The sequence below is a fragment of the Artemia sp. Qi Xiang Cuo genome, chromosome 7 (assembly GCF_049724085.1).
Source record: "Artemia sp. Qi Xiang Cuo chromosome 7, ASM4972408v1, whole genome shotgun sequence".
NCBI classification, from domain to species: Eukaryota; Metazoa; Arthropoda; class Branchiopoda; order Anostraca; family Artemiidae; genus Artemia; species Artemia sp. Qi Xiang Cuo.
Genome location: NC_142800.1, coordinates 35,596,897 through 35,614,491, shown reverse-complemented (window position 1 = coordinate 35,614,491; position 17,595 = coordinate 35,596,897). Strand labels below are relative to the sequence as shown.

The 17,595-nt window shown below is 34.7% G+C and overlaps 2 protein-coding genes and 1 long non-coding RNA gene across 4 annotated transcripts in view; 1 reads left to right on the top strand and 2 right to left on the bottom strand.

Moving 5' to 3' along the window:
- Positions 1 to 15,252, top strand: part of LOC148950208 (uncharacterized) — an 82,648-nt gene extending 67,396 nt beyond the window's left edge. The window contains exons 2-3 of the long non-coding RNA XR_016141994.1: positions 4,536 to 4,735; positions 15,040 to 15,252. This is a non-coding gene — a long non-coding RNA (uncharacterized LOC148950208). The remainder of the gene's footprint in view (positions 1 to 4,535; positions 4,736 to 15,039) is intronic.
- Positions 1 to 15,285, bottom strand: part of LOC148950207 (uncharacterized) — a 91,512-nt gene extending 76,227 nt beyond the window's left edge. For both annotated transcript variants that reach the window (XM_089092231.1, XM_089092232.1), the window contains exon 1: positions 15,146 to 15,285. The gene's annotated coding sequence lies outside the window, so the exon portion shown is untranslated. The remainder of the gene's footprint in view (positions 1 to 15,145) is intronic.
- Positions 15,286 to 15,813: 528 nt separating this feature from the next.
- The window catches only part of LOC148950206 (26S proteasome non-ATPase regulatory subunit 8-like), a 41,018-nt gene continuing 39,236 nt past the window's right edge, over positions 15,814 to 17,595 (bottom strand). The window contains exon 6 of the mRNA XM_089092233.1: positions 15,814 to 16,005. Coding sequence (XP_088948359.1) covers positions 15,871 to 16,005 — 135 coding nt within the window. The 3' untranslated portion in view covers positions 15,814 to 15,870. The remainder of the gene's footprint in view (positions 16,006 to 17,595) is intronic.

The following is a 17,595-nucleotide window of genomic DNA, read 5'->3' as shown; positions in this document are numbered from 1 at the left end:
TCACAATGCCTAGAGAACAAATGAACAACCTAGACCATCAAACTTGACAGACCAACCAATCCGAGCATCCAAGGTAAAGGGTGTTGAAAAATTGTCTAAAGTGCTAATAAAAGAAAAGGAAGAACAAATATTTCAAAGAACAAACTTTCGTCAGCAACAATTACAACCAGTCAAAAACAAATCTGAAGAACAAAAAAGATATGGTTCGAAGATAAACGGCAACAAAAATTAAAACTACTCAAAACAAACGTGAAGAACAAAGAAATATAAGGCTAAAATATATACCACAGCGAGAACAAGGAAACATGCGGTTAAAAGATAAGCGGCAGTGAGAATTACAAGCAATCCTGAAATGTGGCGTAAAACCCAGTGCAAACCAACACAGATGACACAAACTACGCAACTATTGACTACAAGTCATTGGGACCTTCAACGTTCTATATATTTCCTGGGGAGCCCTCGATTTTCTTAACTGGTATATGGTTTTTTTCTTAACTGTTATATTGACATTTCTGTCTACTAAAACCATCTAAAAGGACACAACTTTAAGGAAGAACTTGTATTTTTCCCATGGTGGTTGTACCGAACCTATGGTGACGCCATGACATCAAGAAGAGGCTCACTTTGTCTCCGGTTACAAGATAATTGACAATGAAAATCAATATAGACAAACCAGTCACGTAGCCATGACCGGCTTCATAAATATGACGTCACTCTCATAAATCTTTTTTTCCAAAATTAAGGCTCTAATAGAATTTTTTCAAACTTCTGACCTATACACATTGTTTTTTTTAGGCCAAAAACTCTCAGGATACCAATTTTCCCAAAAAAATGCAGATTCATTTAAAAAAAATAGATAAATAAATTGTTAATCTTTTAAATAGATAGTATGTATATACTATCTTTCTAAACGAGCAATAACAGTGTGTGCATGTATTTATTTATTTTTCCTTGAAAATTACCCGATATTTTTTTCGGACACATTGGTTTTCTAGGATAGTCTGGCGTAAAAAACGATCTATATAGGTCAGAAGTTTGAAAAAATTCGTTAACAACCTTAATTTTGGAAAAAAATTCATACGAGTCGCGTCATATTTATATACATCGGTATTGATATGACGTCATGTGGAACATAGTTTTGAATTGAACTTATAAGTATCTTAATATATTTTTTAAATAAATTAAATTTTATCTTATTTCTCATTTCCGAATCTTTAAAGCTATTATGTAAACTGCAAAAATATTTATGGTGTCTCATTAAAATTTAATTTTTCAATTGAAACTAGAGAAATACCTGTAAATTTTAAGAGATTTTATTTTCTATTAGGTTATCTCCATTTATAGCATAAAAAGAGAAATACGACAAAATAAACATCAGTAAGCTTATAGTTTTCAACGCAATAAAATGAACTCAATGAAGTCGAATTAACGGAATTTTATCTATGACGCATGCAAAATTACAAAAAGAACATGGTTCGGTATTAAATACCAAGTATACAAAGGGTGTAGTCAATTTACAAAGGGTGTTTTAAGTAGTTTCATAATGCCTAGAGGACTGATGACCCGTCTAGACCAGTAGTCGGCAAAGTACGGCTCCAGAGCCACATGTGGCTTTTTGGCTGCTTAAGCCAAAGGAGCCAACAAATATCGACGGAAGGCGCAATAATATTCTGCTAAAAAAAATCCTAAGGAAAAAATTACACTTTATTTAGATTAATTAAAATTCTTCTATAAATTGAGAACATGTATAATTTTTGGTTTAAGTTAAAAGATAGATAGGTAATTAAAATTTTATACTGATGTAAAAATACGTAACGAACACCGAGCTTAATTTTATCAGTTTTCGTAAACATAAATGCAAACCATGTAGAAGCTACCGTCTGAAATTGCTCGTATTTTTCCGACGTACTCCAGTGTGATACAAAGGTACCTCAAACATTTACTTTTCAATCTAGTTGAACATCTTATGGGTATTTTCATACAATTTTATTATACCTGCTATGTATGTTTGTGGTTTCATTACACAACTTGTAATTGATTTTTCGATAATTTTTATTTGTCCAAATGTTGGAATTTCATGCTTGGTCATATTAAAAGTTTTGTTATTCTGATAGCCAAAGGAGCCAACAAATATCGACGGAAGGCGCAATAATATTCTGCTAAAAAAAATCCTAAGGAAAAAATTACACTTTATTTAGATTAATTAAAATTCTTCTATAAATTGAGAACATGTATAATTTTTGGTTTAAGTTAAAAGATAGATAGGTAATTAAAATTTTATATTGATGTAAAAATACGTAACGAACACCGAGCTTAATTTTATCAGTTTTCGTAAACATAAATGCAAACCATGTAGAAGCTACCGTCTGAAATTGCTCGTATTTTTCTGACGTACTCCAGTGTGATACAAAGGTACCTCAAACATTTACTTTTCAATCTAGTTGAACATCTTACGGGTATTTTCATACAATTTTATTATACCTGCTATGTATGTTTGTGGTTTCATTACACAACTTGTAATTGATTTTTCGATAATTTTTATTTGTCCAAATGTTGGAATTTCATGCTTGGTCATATTAAAAGTTTCGTTATTCTGATGACGGAAAAAGCTATTTTTTCTTTTTTGTGCAGTTACATATATTGTTAAAAGTGTGTTTCTTAAAAGATTTTTTAATTTTTATTTCAATGAATTTAATAAAAATGATAATTTTGTATTGGTGGCTTTAGAAAAAAAATATATTTGAAATATCTTTATAGGCACCCCAATTAACATGACTACCAAAAAAAGCAAAGAAAAACGGAAGAAAACAACTGCGGATTAAATTTTGAGTGGACCGAGAATTTTGCGTTTGTTCAAATCTTGAATATACTTCCGACATGTCATACTTGCAAGGAGAAATTCGCGCATAACAAGAAGTCAAATTTAAAGTCATTTTACAAGAAAGCACGCGTTATTTAGCACTAAATTTCCTACCGGTGATGCAAGGAAGAAAACAGTTGAGGAACTTCAGAAGGGTCAAGATTCGTCAACTTTTTCGTTTAATAGCTGGATGCAATCTTCCAACAATATTAATATGGGAAGTTTTGTTGTTAGTCAAAAGATTGCTGAGAGAGGGAAACCGTGCACAGATGGCGAATGCATAAAAAAAAATAGTTTTATAAATGCATCTTAAGAGCTATTTCAGGACTTTAAGAAAAAAGCAGATATTCTAGAAAAAATTAAAGAGTTACCATTGTCTGCCAAAACCTTTTAAGATACAACAATTAAAATTTGTTCGAATATAACCATCCAGCATATCAAAGATCTGAAATTGTTTTGGCTCTAGGAATAGCAATTGACGAGTCTTTTGATATAAATAATCCAGTGCAAGTTTAAATTTTTGTAAGATTTATATATTATTCGGGACCTAAAGAGGAACTTTTAGGATTATTACCACTCAAAAGCAGGGTTGCCACCGAGGTTATGTTCGTACCATTTCTGGAATGTTTTAAGTAAAAATTACTTTTCACGTTACGGTCCTAAAAAGGTTACATCTTTGTTGCTTTTTTGAATTTATGTTACAGTTATGTTACGCTTTTGAATAATGAATAAGTCGCACATTTTCTGAGTAATTCTTTTTTCCCATCAAAAATTTTCGTCCTTTCCAGTTTAATTACACTGATATGAGTCAGTGTAATTGACATGTAATTGAACTGACATGAGTACCCGTCTCGCTTACTCGTATGGTAAGTTAGGATAATATTTTCTTTCGTGAGATTACCATTCGCAATAATGGGCCTTTTGCGAACAGATTTTGCTCTATCTTGTCAATAGTCAACAACTACAGCTACAACAACAAATTAAATCATGTTCAGTCTACATTCATACTGAAATTCTATAGAGAAGGAGCAAGCTGAAGTCAGGAAGAAAATGTATAATAAAAACATTGATAAATAAAAATAGAAGTTATTTTCTTTACAATTTATTTTTAAATATGTAATTATAAGATGATAAATGTATTGTTTTTTGAGTAACAATCCCACCCCCTTCCAAATGGTTGAACATAATCTCAGGCTATAAACAAAACTTCCTTTTTTATATGGGATTGTGGACAGCCGATACTGACAAAATGATTGAAACTGTCAAAATGAGCCTATTTTCGGTTATAACTAAAGCTAAACCAAAGTATTGAGGAAGGGGGAAGATTAATTAAGCCAGAATTTCTGATTATATGCTAGTCCATTTCCAAGTATCATGGTCACTTTTTGACCTTGTAACCCCTCCCCCTCTGAGGTCTCACTTATAACTATAGAAATGCATTTCATTGTTGTGTTGAATCTCTTGATGAAGTTCTATCTTGCTAATACGAGTTTCTGCTATCTTGACTCCGATGAAATTCAACTTTGTCTGAGTGATAATAATATAATTGTGAATATATATAGTATTAGAAAGTTTATTAAAAAGGTGGTATCTTAAATAATTTTTAGATACCATTCTTAGAAGGAAAGGACATGAGTGGGTTTGGTCAATCTAAAATCTAGTGTTTCCAATCTAGGTCAATCCAATCTAGTGTTTCATCCCTTCTTCAAGTAACAGGATCTAATTTCATTACCGAAAGTCAGCTGAGGCCTGGAAAAACCTGTCCATCTTCGAAACCTCAGGAGCATACAATATATGCATTTTGGTGCAGCATTTCAACTATACGAGATTGAAAGCATCGAAAAGGGTGCGGTCGAGGAGCACCAAGTGCAAGAGGTAATAAAAGCTGTTTAGCATTTTATATCAAGCTCTAGGCCGAGATACAGTTGCGAATCAACCCAAAGACCCTTCATCGGATATAGTCAAAAGTCCTTCTCTAAGCGTTGCAAAGACAGGTCAAGTAAAGTCAATTGTTCCTATGTTTAAGACGTTCAAAGAATGCTTCCCTTATGTCGATCGTGAGGCATTAAACACCGAGTGGAGACGTCTTCATTTTATACTAAGTGATGAAGATTTAGATGTTAATTAGTCTGTAGTTAATTTTTAGAAGTGTGTTGCCAATTTACAAGATGGAGCTGACAATCCTTCCTTACAATTTTTGCCGAGTTTTCCGCTGACATTGACGTGTCGACCCTATTCCATTGTTGGAGCAGGGCATAAATTTTCTGAGTTAAGTTTAATAAGGACCCCACTCCGCAATAGACTCAATCCAAAAACTGTTCCTGATCTTATGCATGTCAGATATCGCATGTCTTAATAGCAAAACAGGCACCCTGCCTTGAAAAGAGACTTTCTTATCAAAAGTTACGTTTTTAAGGGTATGGACCAATGCCGTATCTAGGGGGGGGGGGTAAAGGGGTTTGAGCCCTCTCCCCCAACGTTTGTCGGACTCATAAAAAAACGTAACAAAAATAAATATAAAAAAAAAATTTTGATGCGTTTTTTAATTGTTTTTTGTAGCCCCCCCCCCCCCCGAAAAAAATCTTCTGTAACTCTCTCCCCCCCCCCCCCCCCGAAGAAACTTCTCGATAGGACCCAGGTTTGGACGTTACTATTTCAAAAACCAACAAAGAGAAAAATCTAAAAAAAAACAAAAAACAAACGAGACTGTGGCCAGTGGAAAGAAAAGAAAACAACAAAAACAAAAAAACGCGGATATTTCGCCTGTATAAAAACAAGGCGTCTTCAGCACTAAATACACACAAGAAGAAAAAGATAAAAAAAAAACAAGATAAAACTAAAAACCAATAAAACCACCACCAAAAAAAAAAAAAAAAAAATGTACAATTGACACAAACTGATCCACGTAGGGAAAAGATGCTAATATAGAGTTACTTCAGTGATGACACCAGAGTAACTGAGGAAAAATAAAAAAACTGTAAATTACTTTAATTATTCTGTTGCGAAATAATCCTTTTGTTAGCTATTACTGAAGCAAATCGTTTTGGTCTAGCAGGTAAAATAGTCCCCTGGTGATTATTTAAAATCTTAACTCCCTTATTGACTGTTGATTCACTCTTTAGAAGGTTATCATAAATTGAGTCAATATTTAAATTACCTGTGTCCCTATTTATGGAAAGGTTAGCAAACATATGTTTTTTAATTTCTATGGCTTCCCTCGCCCATTGGGTGTAACTCTTATCGTTAGAAATAGCCAAGGCTTCATCAAATTTTACAAAATGATCTGTTTGAAGCCAAATATGCTCTGCTAAAGCTGAAACGAAAGTTTCTGGAGGCTTGCTCAATTGTAGAGTTTTTTCTATTGAGTTTCGGTGTTCAATAAACCTTTCAACAAATTGTTGGTGAGTCCTACCAATATGTAACTTCCCACAAGAACACGGAATTTTATGCACTCACCTTTCTAGAACTCCCAAAGTTAACTCCTTACCAGAACTAAAAAAAACTACCCATTGCCCAAAAGGTCTTGAAACATATATCAATTCCGAATTTACGTAAAACCCGTGAAATTTTTTCACCCAAACCAGGAACGTATGGTAATGAAATGAAGCTTTTTGATACAACTTAATCTAAAGACTGAGAAACCCCAATAACCCTACTATCATATTTAACCCGTCTATTTTCAATTATTTTATCAATGAACTTAATTGGATAACTATTAAAAAACAAAATATCCCTCAAGTATAATAATCCCGAATCCAAAAATTCCTGGGAACAAATTCTAAAGGCTCTATCCACTAGTGAAATTACAACCCCCCGTTTCACCGACATAGGGTTTTAAGAAGTAAAATTTTAGTACTTATCATTTTACGTTTGTTTTCTTTAAATCGAAAAAAGTTAACGGAGATCTATTTAAAAAAATAAAATATCAACGAAAGGTTATTTAATAGTTTCTTAATATTCAACTATAAATTTAATATCATTATCGAAACTATTTAAAATATTAAAAAAGATGTCTAATGAGCCCAATTCTTGTTTCCAACGCACATCACATAATCCATGAACCTGCCCCAGAAGCAAGGGGAAATTCTAAAACTGTTTATAGCGGAGGTTTCAATGGCATCTATGAATAGATTTGTCAATAAAGGAGAATGAGAAGCCCCCATAGGTAACCCAAAAATTTGTCTATAAAACTCCCCTCGAAAACCAAAATAAAATGAAAATTCATTTACAAGAATATTTAGTCTCATAAAGACTTCAATATCCAAACTGTCTAATGTCAAATCCTGTATTAAATAAAAGTGTTTTTCTAATTTACTTTTTAAAATACCTTCACACCTTTTCAAATCGAAATTTGAACATATGGACACAACATCAAAACTGCAAAGAATTGAACTATCCTCCAGCGTGAAATTTCGCAATTTATTAGTAAGATCAGTAAAATCAGTAAGATCAGTAATGGATCTCTCCACTGGCCACAGTCTCGTTTGTTTGTTTTTTTTTTAGATTTTTCTCTTTGTTTGTTTTTGTCATGGCTGGCCAGTTCGGCTTAAGATCTTTCATACGTTACTATTTTTTTTCTGGTGGCAACCCTTTTCAAAGGTCAGATGTGGAGACTTGTTTACCATTGTGTCATTTACCAAAAGCACTTTGTGCGCAAACATTTCGGAAGAAACTTATAAAGTTATTGAATTACCGATTACCGTTACTAGCTCCATTTTAGCTAAAGCTCTTTGATCATCATGAACTCAAAGAATTTTTATTTGAAATGGAGAGCGAGTACGCTCATCTTCTGGTTCGTAACAAGGTCCATTGGTTATCAAGAAAGAACGTTTTAAAACGTTTAGCGTCCCTTATTCCGGAAATTAAAGTATTTTTCTTTGAAAATGGTGTTTACTATCCAAAACTAACCGACAATCATTGAATTCAAAACTTTTATTTCATGGTAGACGTTACGTCTCATCTAAACCAGCTTAATCGTAAAATACAAAAAAAAAGAAACTTAATATTTTGGATGTTAGAAGAAGTAATAACATTTGAAAACAAATTATCCATTTTTTATCAGTATTTTGAAGGGAAACATTGTTCCACTTTCGTAACCTACCAAAGCATCGCCAAGAAAATAATTATATAAGCGGGTCGCTTATATATAAATTAATATTTTATAAATAGAAATATATTATTTATTGTGTTATTTTATCCATTTTATAAATAAAATAATATATTATATAAACGGGTCATTTACAAATAAACTTCCTGTGTTGCATGCCTCAGCTCCAGTTATAATGTGATTTCCTCCAGGAACATTTTGTTACTAAACATGGTATCAACATACTTACACTTGATGGCACGACGTCGTACTCCGTGTTTGCTTGAAAGCTAAATAACAGAGGCAGACCCTCCGGTGGACTTGTTACTTTCGTTAAATCGGCTCTCCGTTCTAGCTTGTTCGAACCAAATGATCATTTCTTAGCCGTGAGAGTGGACTCCTGTGTTTATATTAGTATGTATCAAGCCACTAACTACTCCAACTATCATTCAGAGCGATTATTTGCTTTATCGTGTGAAAAGTTAGTTTTTCTTCTTACTTGTCGTAAACCCGTTTGTTGTTCCTAGATTATTTCTTTGTTATGTCATGGCTGGAGTTTTGCTACTCTTCCTCTAACCGTAAACCTTCTAAAGTCTTTTGTGTAATTTGTGTTTTATTAAAAACTGTGTAATTCTTACAGTGTCTTAATTTCTCAAAATATCGACAAAGAATAAGACCACTATAATTATCAAGGTGACTGGAAATACTAATGAGAACGAAATGAATAATTAATATACAGTATCATTATTTTAATTCCTGGAAAGCTCAGCGACCAAGATTCAAAATTTTATTTAACAATAATATTTTTTCTTCAGTGTTATAAATTACAAAAATGATGTTTAAAATATATCTTGTTCTCAGTAAAGTGTAAATGACACATTTTGGGGGGGGGGATGTCTTCTAGGTGTGTTGCGGAAAAGATGTCGTTATGACAACCTGGATACAAATAGTGTCTTTCGAATGAGTTCAACATCCCTCTAAAATATCATTGAAAGTTCAAACTTGATACCCTAGCCGTTCTTGAAATATTTTACATGCGCCCTTTTGACAACTTGGATGCAAGGAAGGTCTTCCAATTTATTTCAATATTCCCCTCAACATCCCCAGAAAATTATGACGTAACACCCGTGCCACTACTCGGATATTGCACGCACCATTTTGACAGACTAGAAGCACATAGTATTTTTTTACTTAGTTCAGCACCCTCATTACTATTCCTTTAAGGTTTCAACAAAATAACCATTAGCCGCTCCTGACATATTGCAGATACACCCTCATGACAAACAGGATTCATACGGAGTCTTTGGACGAAGTTCAAAATCATCCAGTGGGTGTAATTTGCTATGGGGAAGGAGGGGCAACTGCCCCTCCAAGAAATCGGTCCTCCCCCTCAAGACCCCAGTTTGCCCCCCTCTCCCAGCTGAAATTTAGTTTCTTCCAAAATCTCGTCAAAACTAACATAAACCTGCATAATTCCAGCATCAACAGAAACAGATAAGTTTTTTTAGTAAATATTTACCTTTACAGTACTATAAAGTATCTTTGCACTACTTTTATAGTGCCTTTATGGTACCAAATGGCTTATTTTATAGTTTTTACTGTCATTTTCGCTTCATTTGGGAAAATTGGCTCCCATTTTGCCCCACCCCCTCCCCCAGGATTTTGACAAAATTATGCCACTGAAATCATCCTCAGCATTCCCTGAAAGTTTCAGCTTAGAACCTTTTACTGTTCCTGAGACATTGTAGATACGCTATTTTGACAACCCGGATTCAAATGGTGTCTTTTGATTTAGTTCATCACAATCAATATGTCCAGAAAATTTCAACTTAACAATCTTAGCCTTTCCGGACATATTGCAATTATGCCCTTTTGACAATCGGGATACCCATATTGTCTTTAAGTTTAACACCTCTCTCAACATTCTCCAAAACTTCAAATTAATAACGCTTAAACGTTCTTAAGGTATTGAAGAAATGCCGTTTTCATAACCTGCGTGCATATAGCGCCTTTTGATTTGGTTTAAAATCTCCTTTGCATTCCCTGAAAGTTTCAACTTAACACCCGTAGCCGTTCCTGAGATCAATATAGATGTGCAAAGATAGGGGGTTTTTACAACATGGGTGCACTTAATGTCTTCTGATTTACTGCAACATTCCTTACCATTCTATGAAAGTTTCAACTTAATACCCTTGGCAGTTCCTGAGATATTACAGTATGCCCTTTAGAGCACTTGGATACAAACAGAGTCTTTTTAATTTAGTTCAACATACCCCTCAATTTTTCCTGAAATTTTCAACTTTAAAACCTTAGCCATTCATAAGATATTGTATATAAGCCCTTTTGACAACCACGATGCACTTAAAATATTTTAATTTCGTTCAACAGTAGCAGTAGTAGCAGTTGTAACAGTAGTAGCAGTAATAGTAGCATCTACAGTCACCCTCAAAATCGGTGTAGCAGTAGTAGCAGTCACAGTCACAAGTAGCTGCAGTCGCAGCAGTTAGTCCCCATCACAATCGCAGGTAGTTGAAGACGCAATTAGCTGCAATCGTAAGTAGTCTCAGTTACGAGTAGTCGCAATCTTAAGTAGTCGCAGTCGCAAATAGTCGCATTCGCAAGTACTCGCGGTTAAGTAGTCGCAGTCGCAAGCAGTCATATTTGCAATTGCAAGTAGTCGTAGTCATAGTTGTGAGAAGTTACAGTCGCAGTCACAAGTGGTCACTGTTGCAATTAGTGACAGTGGTAAATTGTCGCAGTCTCAGTCACAATGTCACACTCGCAAGTAGTTACAGTCATAAGTAGTCACAGTCGCAACTAGTCGTAGTCACATTCGAAATTACAGCTGTAGTCGCAGTTGTAGTAGCAGCTTTAAAACTTCAAGCTATTTCCGAAGATATTATAGATGCGCTCTATTGAAAACATGGATGCACATAGTGTCTTTTAATTTAGTTCAACATTCCCTGAAGTTTCACCTTAATACCCTTAGCCTTTTGGCCCCGTACAGGGTGAAATGTTCCCCATTTCCAAATAATAAATCCTATGTGTAAACAATGATCGAACTGCATACATTACAGCCTTTGTCCCAGGGGCTCTAGGGGGGGGGTCATGTTATACCCGGATGGATAATTATTGAACTTTTAGAATATCCTGAACAAAATGGTTATCGCAAAATTTTGATCTGTGTCGAGTGGGAATCTTAAAAGGGCAAGGGGGAAGGGGGGCTGTCTGTCCTCCAACCACTTTTCAACATCCTCCTCAACAGGCCCTGGAAAATTCAAATAATACCCTCAGCCACTCTTGATATATTGCATATACGCCCTTTTGATAACCCGGACGTATATAGTGTCTTTTGCTCTAGGGCAAAACTTCAACATCCTCCACGACAGTTCCTGAAGTTTCACCTTAATAACCTTAGCCTTTTTGGACCGACTCAGGATCACCCCCCCTCCTTTCCTAATAATAAATCCTATATGTAAACAATGACCAAATTGCATAATTTATAATTTATAACCCTTTCCCCGAGTTCTGTGAGGGGTCATGTCATTCCCGAAGGCATAGTTATTGGATCTTATGACTATTCTGAAAAAATGGCTATCTCGAAATTTTGATCAGTATTTAGGGAGGATCTAAAACGGGCGAGGGGGGGGGCTAGTTATCCGTCGATTACTCTTCAATATTCTCTAAAAATTTCAACTTATTACCCTCAGCCGTTCCTGAAATATTGCTGATACGCCCTTTTGATAATCAATATCCACTTAGTGTGTTTCAATTTTGTTCAACATCCCAATCAGCATTCCCAGAAAGTTTCACCTTAATACCCTAAGCCCTTTTGGAGACCAAGGATCAAACACAATCACACGGCTCTAAAAAACAGCAAAAAAAAACTATTTGTAAACGACCGGTAACTTGCATAGCTTACAGCCCTTGCCCCTAGGGATGTTAGGGGTTATATCCTCCCTGGAGGCATAGTTATTTGAGCTTTAGACTATGTATGGATGAATGACTATCTCAAAATTTTGATCGAATGTGTTTGGAAGAGGACGGCTAAAAAGGCAATGAAAGGCTGGCTTGTTGCCCTCTTATCACTTTTCAATATCCTCCTGAACATGCCCTGAAAGTTGCAACTTAATACCCTTAGCTTTTTTGGGCCTACCCAGAATTAAACATCTCCCCTTTCCAAATTAGATATCCTATATGTAAACGATGAACAGATTACACAACTCACAACGCTTCCCCCGAGGGCTGCGTTGGGTCATGTCATTTCGGGAGGCATAGTTACTGGACATTTTGACTTGTTGTGAAAAAATGGTTATCTCAAAATTTTGATTAGTGTTGAGGGCGGGATATAAAAAAGGCAAGGTAGGGCGAGGGGGCACTTTTCACATTCCAACATTCCCTCAACAAGCCCTGAAATGTTTTCACTTAATACCCTTAGCCGTTCCTAAAAAATATTACCGATAGGCCCTTTTGACAACCAGCTTGAACTTAGTGCCCCCCCCCCACACTCCCCAAAAAACATCAAAACTCTTAAGTTTTTCAGCAAAATCTCATGTATTTCCCCATAATACGCCTGATGTTTGTGTTTTTGGACATATACCCGAGTAAGTGCTGGGATCCCTCCGTTGATAATTTTTCTAGTGAGGTCTCTGGGTACAGGTTCTTAGAAAAATGAAATGTATGAAGTAAGTTACAATAAAAATGTCGTATAATATTTTCTCTATTCAAAATCTGAAAAAGAAATTAAGCATAAACTATCTTACTCAGTTTTTTCAAAGGTTGCATGAAGTGAAGATTCGCTTTCCTCGGTATGAAGTGAGCTACCAAGCTTCTCATTATCACAGCGAATTTCATGGCTCTTAGTTGACTGCGTATTTTTTCTTGACTTTCTTTCGTTTGGCGATTTTCTGAATGCAGCTGGAGGGACAAATCTGTCATGCCAAAGTAAGGATAATCTGGCTACTGGCAATGCTTTTGAGTCAGTTTTTAAATGCGGCAGGAAATCACATTTATTTACCCTTGTTGGTCTGGACATTTTTGTTTTATAGTTGTCATGGAGACTGAACTAGCTCTGCTGTTTAGGAAACGATTATGAGATAGCATATGGGGACAGCCCGTACAGAAGCGCAGCGTTATTCAAGTGGGATTGAAGTTGCTTTAAAACGTGCTTTATCAAAGTCAGTGACTTCTTCCTCAATATTCATTATGTTTACTTTTCCTGGGTGAAATACAAAAGCAAAAATATGATTCACTGTGATTAGGACAAATAAGTTTAGGATCTCTAGCTCCAACACTACCTGACATATTTCTGTTGGTTAAATACCAAATCGGCAACCACATTTTCAGCTACATTCCTTAGTTTTTACGTATATTTTCTTTCTACGGCCCCAGTAAAAAAAAAAAAAAAAACATTATCCGTAAAAACCTTAGAAACCTTGTTTTTGCTATCGTTTAGAATTGAGAAAGTTTCATATTCCCCGAAGCCATATCTTTTTGTTTTCGCCATGACTTAAGAATTTATACTGAGATTGATTTTATTTTTTCATCAATTCAGTTCCATGAATTCAAAAGGCGGTAAGTTGCAAAGGATAAATCTTTCAGGACAGTAGAAGAAAAAAAAGACCAGAACTACTTCGAAAACTTGTTTTTATAGTTAATGACTAGCTTTTTTCCATTTATTCTTTTTCCATTGGAGTTTTCCTATGTCTTGAAGATTTGGCAAGAACAAATTTTGACAACAAAACCTTTTTCTTGCTTATTTCAAAACATTACCTTATTTTATACAAGTGAAAGATAGTGGAAGACGGATTAGACCAGCTGACCCAAAATGCACAAGTGTTTAAATATCTAAAAAACAAAAAAAGCAAACAAAACCAATGGAATTACCTGAGCCAGAAACAATTCTTAGAATAGATATGGATTGGCTCACGTGTTCGTTTGTTTAAACGAAACAAGTTTTCAAGCATTATTTACATAATAGATGATACCGGTTCCCTTGACCGTATTCTCTGCCAATATAATATTTGGCAAATGGATATTTATCATGAACAAGTCACAAACCGCCTTTGTACAACATAATTAACCTAAACTTTAAAGCAAGAAAATGAAACCTAAATCTGCACGTGGCCAGGATATCAAAATTCCAATGAGAGATTCAGAAGGTATTTCTTCCAAAAATGTGAATGGCAATCCTAAGAAGATATAATGAATTGCAGATTTACTTTTTACCTCATTTTCCTCACAACACCAGCTTGTATTTTTGTCATATAAATTTGTGAGCCATTTTTCAATCCCTTCCGAATGTTCAATTACTTTTAAGTTTTATCAGTACGCGTTCTTCCAATAAAAGTGCAAGAAAACAACTTTCCCCCTCTTGTATAAATAAAACAACACAAACGGGTGATTGGGCACAGCAAAAAGTATAAAAATATTGTGCAAGAATTGATAGCGCAGCGGTAAGAACACTTGCCTGTCGCTGCGATAACTCAGGTTTGAATCTTAGGTAAAAGAAATTTTTCTCTAAAGACTGAATATTTTTTATTCGTACAGAAGACTAAGAAGTCGAAAATAATAAATATATTTTTTTCAATTGGTTTTCGACATGGACTAAAAAGTAGAAAACATTTTTTTTCTCGAGAACCAATGAATATAAGTGGAAACGAGGGGAGCAAAACGGATTGAGCATTACACAGCTTGATCGGTTTAACTCGTTTTCCTCAACTTACCGACTTTTTTCATTTATGATACCTATGATACGTCAAGCCAAATCCATTTTGAACATTTGTTTTACATATTATCACATATATATTTATAGATTCTTGAGAATTTTTTTTTTGTATTTTTCAGTTCATATTGAAAACGAGTTTTAAAAGATAATGTTTTTATTATTCATTTATATTGAGATTAATTTGAGTTTTCAATAAGTTTTAGCTACCCTTTATCGTTATTATTACATTTATTGTTTCTTGATTGATTAATATCGCTTTATTTATTTTATTTTTGTACTCGTTTCTTCATCGTTGTTTTTTTTCGCATTTTTGCCAAACAAGTTTAACTCTGTTGTACTATTTGATCCTATGTTTCCTATTTTTAGCAGAATATCTTGTGGTTCCGTGCTCTTTGCGCAATTAACAAAGAGCCTGTGGAGGCAAAGAGATGCACTATTAAAACAAAATTAAATTTGACGAGGCTCTTCTTACCCTTGGATACAACCAGAAACGCCAAAATTCGAGTTGGTTTCCGTCAAAATTGTGACGTTGATGCACTACTAAAAATAACTCGTGTCAGATTCAGAGGCACTCACTAAATATGCGTTGAACTGCAAATCAGTGATTCACTGTTAGAAGAAACATGGAGGCCAAACAACGACCTGACTTAGAAACAGTCACGACGGACTTGGAGCCAATTGGGGGCTTTCTACGCCAAGGACACAGATGAGATTAACACTAGTTGGATATCACAGCACCACACAATTAACCAAGCATCATGACACTCAACCGTCAGCTATAATAACGAGACAAGTAAAATTGTGTTTTCTGTTTTCTTTTCTTTACAATTGTAAACATACCATATAACTTAAGAGTTATGTTAAAACTCGTATCCTCGTTGCACTGGAGGTTATCTATCGTTAATGTATGTTGGAAACAGTGTTGCCATATCTAATTCCCGGATGACTGACCTAGAGGCCAGACAACATCAGCAAAACTATCTATTGTAGGCTAATTACATTAAACATACTTGGCAAATCAAATACAACACGGCGTAGGAGATATCCAGTCATAAGGCAAAATTTTCGCTGATGCTATCTACATAAAAAAGTGACAGTTTAGATGTAATAATTAAGTGAAAATAAAAGATATTAAAAAGCTGCTTTTAATTCGTTTAATTGAAAATCAGAAAGTAAACCAGTACAAAAGAATAAACATTAGACTATCATCTCCAATTCTCGAGCGTATTCAATCTGAAGTTTAGCCAGCTCGTCGGCGGGTACACGATCTTCAATCTTCTTTACTTCAGGCTTAAAATAATAGTAGCCATCATTCTGGAGTTGCCACCCCCGCTGAAACAAAATAAGCCATAAATCATTCTACCACTCATATCACCATTACTAAGTCAGAATACAACGATCAGAAATTGGAAAAAGAGTAATGAAAAGAAGAATGAAAAATCAATATTTCTGAGAAAATGGACACTGATAATTGGAACTAAAGAAAAAAAATATTTACTGAAATTTTTTCTCCAGTAACATAATTGCTGCAATACAAATATCCCAAGCACATATTTTACTGGTGATCTGAACAATAATGATGGCCCAAAACTACTGCTTTTGATGTATGGGATATCGAAGGCCACTGACTCATCTTGGCATGGATAATTAATCTTTGTTTTAATTACGTTTATGTCTTCATAATGTTTATTAATTATATTAAGCAGAGTTTACAGCATTCAGTCTGCAGGCAGGGTATTCATAAATTCAAATCTTACATTCTGGCTCAATTTATACATACGACATCCCCGACCACACTTATCATGCAACAGATATGCTTCCAAATGTGTCAGCTGAATCATTATAGTTAGATTTTAGTTATAGTTAGATTCAGATATCATTAGATTCATAGATTCATTATAGTTAGATTATATTTTATTGACCAAGAAGAAGAAAACATCATAGTACCTGCAGAAAAAATTACCGAATTTTGAGTAATTTCAAATTTATTTCAGCAGCACTTGACCGAATGCTCCACATAAGGGTATATAAAAGGAGGGTGTATCAATGATAATACCATTCCTATTTCCAGCCATTTATGGGGATAGATTTTATCGAATCTTTATTTTGGCTTTTTAAGCATTTCATCTAAACAGGATGGAAGGTGTCATGAAAATTCTCCGTTTCAAATCTCGCATAGGTACAACCTATGCCAGGGAACCATCTCCGATGCTGAGGATGGGTAAAAGTGCGCGATTATCCAATACACATCGAATATCCAATAAAGGCAGGCGTACCCCAGGGTAGTATCTTGGGACCTACGCTTTTCACTCTCTACACAAATGATACGGTAGACCACTTTGCAAGCCCTCTCCATCACTTTACTGACGATACCACAACACATGCAGACATTTCGAAACACAAAGACCCAAGCCTGGAAATTAAAAAGTAGTGCGCGAGTAGTAAAAAGTAGAAAAAAAAGTAGGAAGTAAAAAGTAGCGCGAAACGAAATAATGTACCCGAGGAAAGTGCCGAAGAAAAACAACAACAAAAAACAAACGCGGAAAGTCAATGTGAAAAGAACCAAAAAACAAAGAAAAAAACAAAAACTTAAAAGATGAATAAAATTCGATAAAAGCCAAAAATTATAAGAATTAAAACCAAATACCTAACAACCATAAAATCGAGTTATTCGCCAATATCCACGATATGCACAAAATCAAAAAAATTATGAACTGCCATCGAAGAATACTAGCGAACAACTGAGAAAGAAAAGAAAACAATTCAGTCACTCAAAAAAAAAACGAACCAGCCATTAAATAAGTTGGAGAACTATGTCATCTGATTTCGGATTTTAATTATTGTATTTCTTGCAGACACCCTTTGAGACCTAAGAGGCTGTTCACGTGTTTGATTATATGTCTGGGAAAGTGGTTCAAGGTT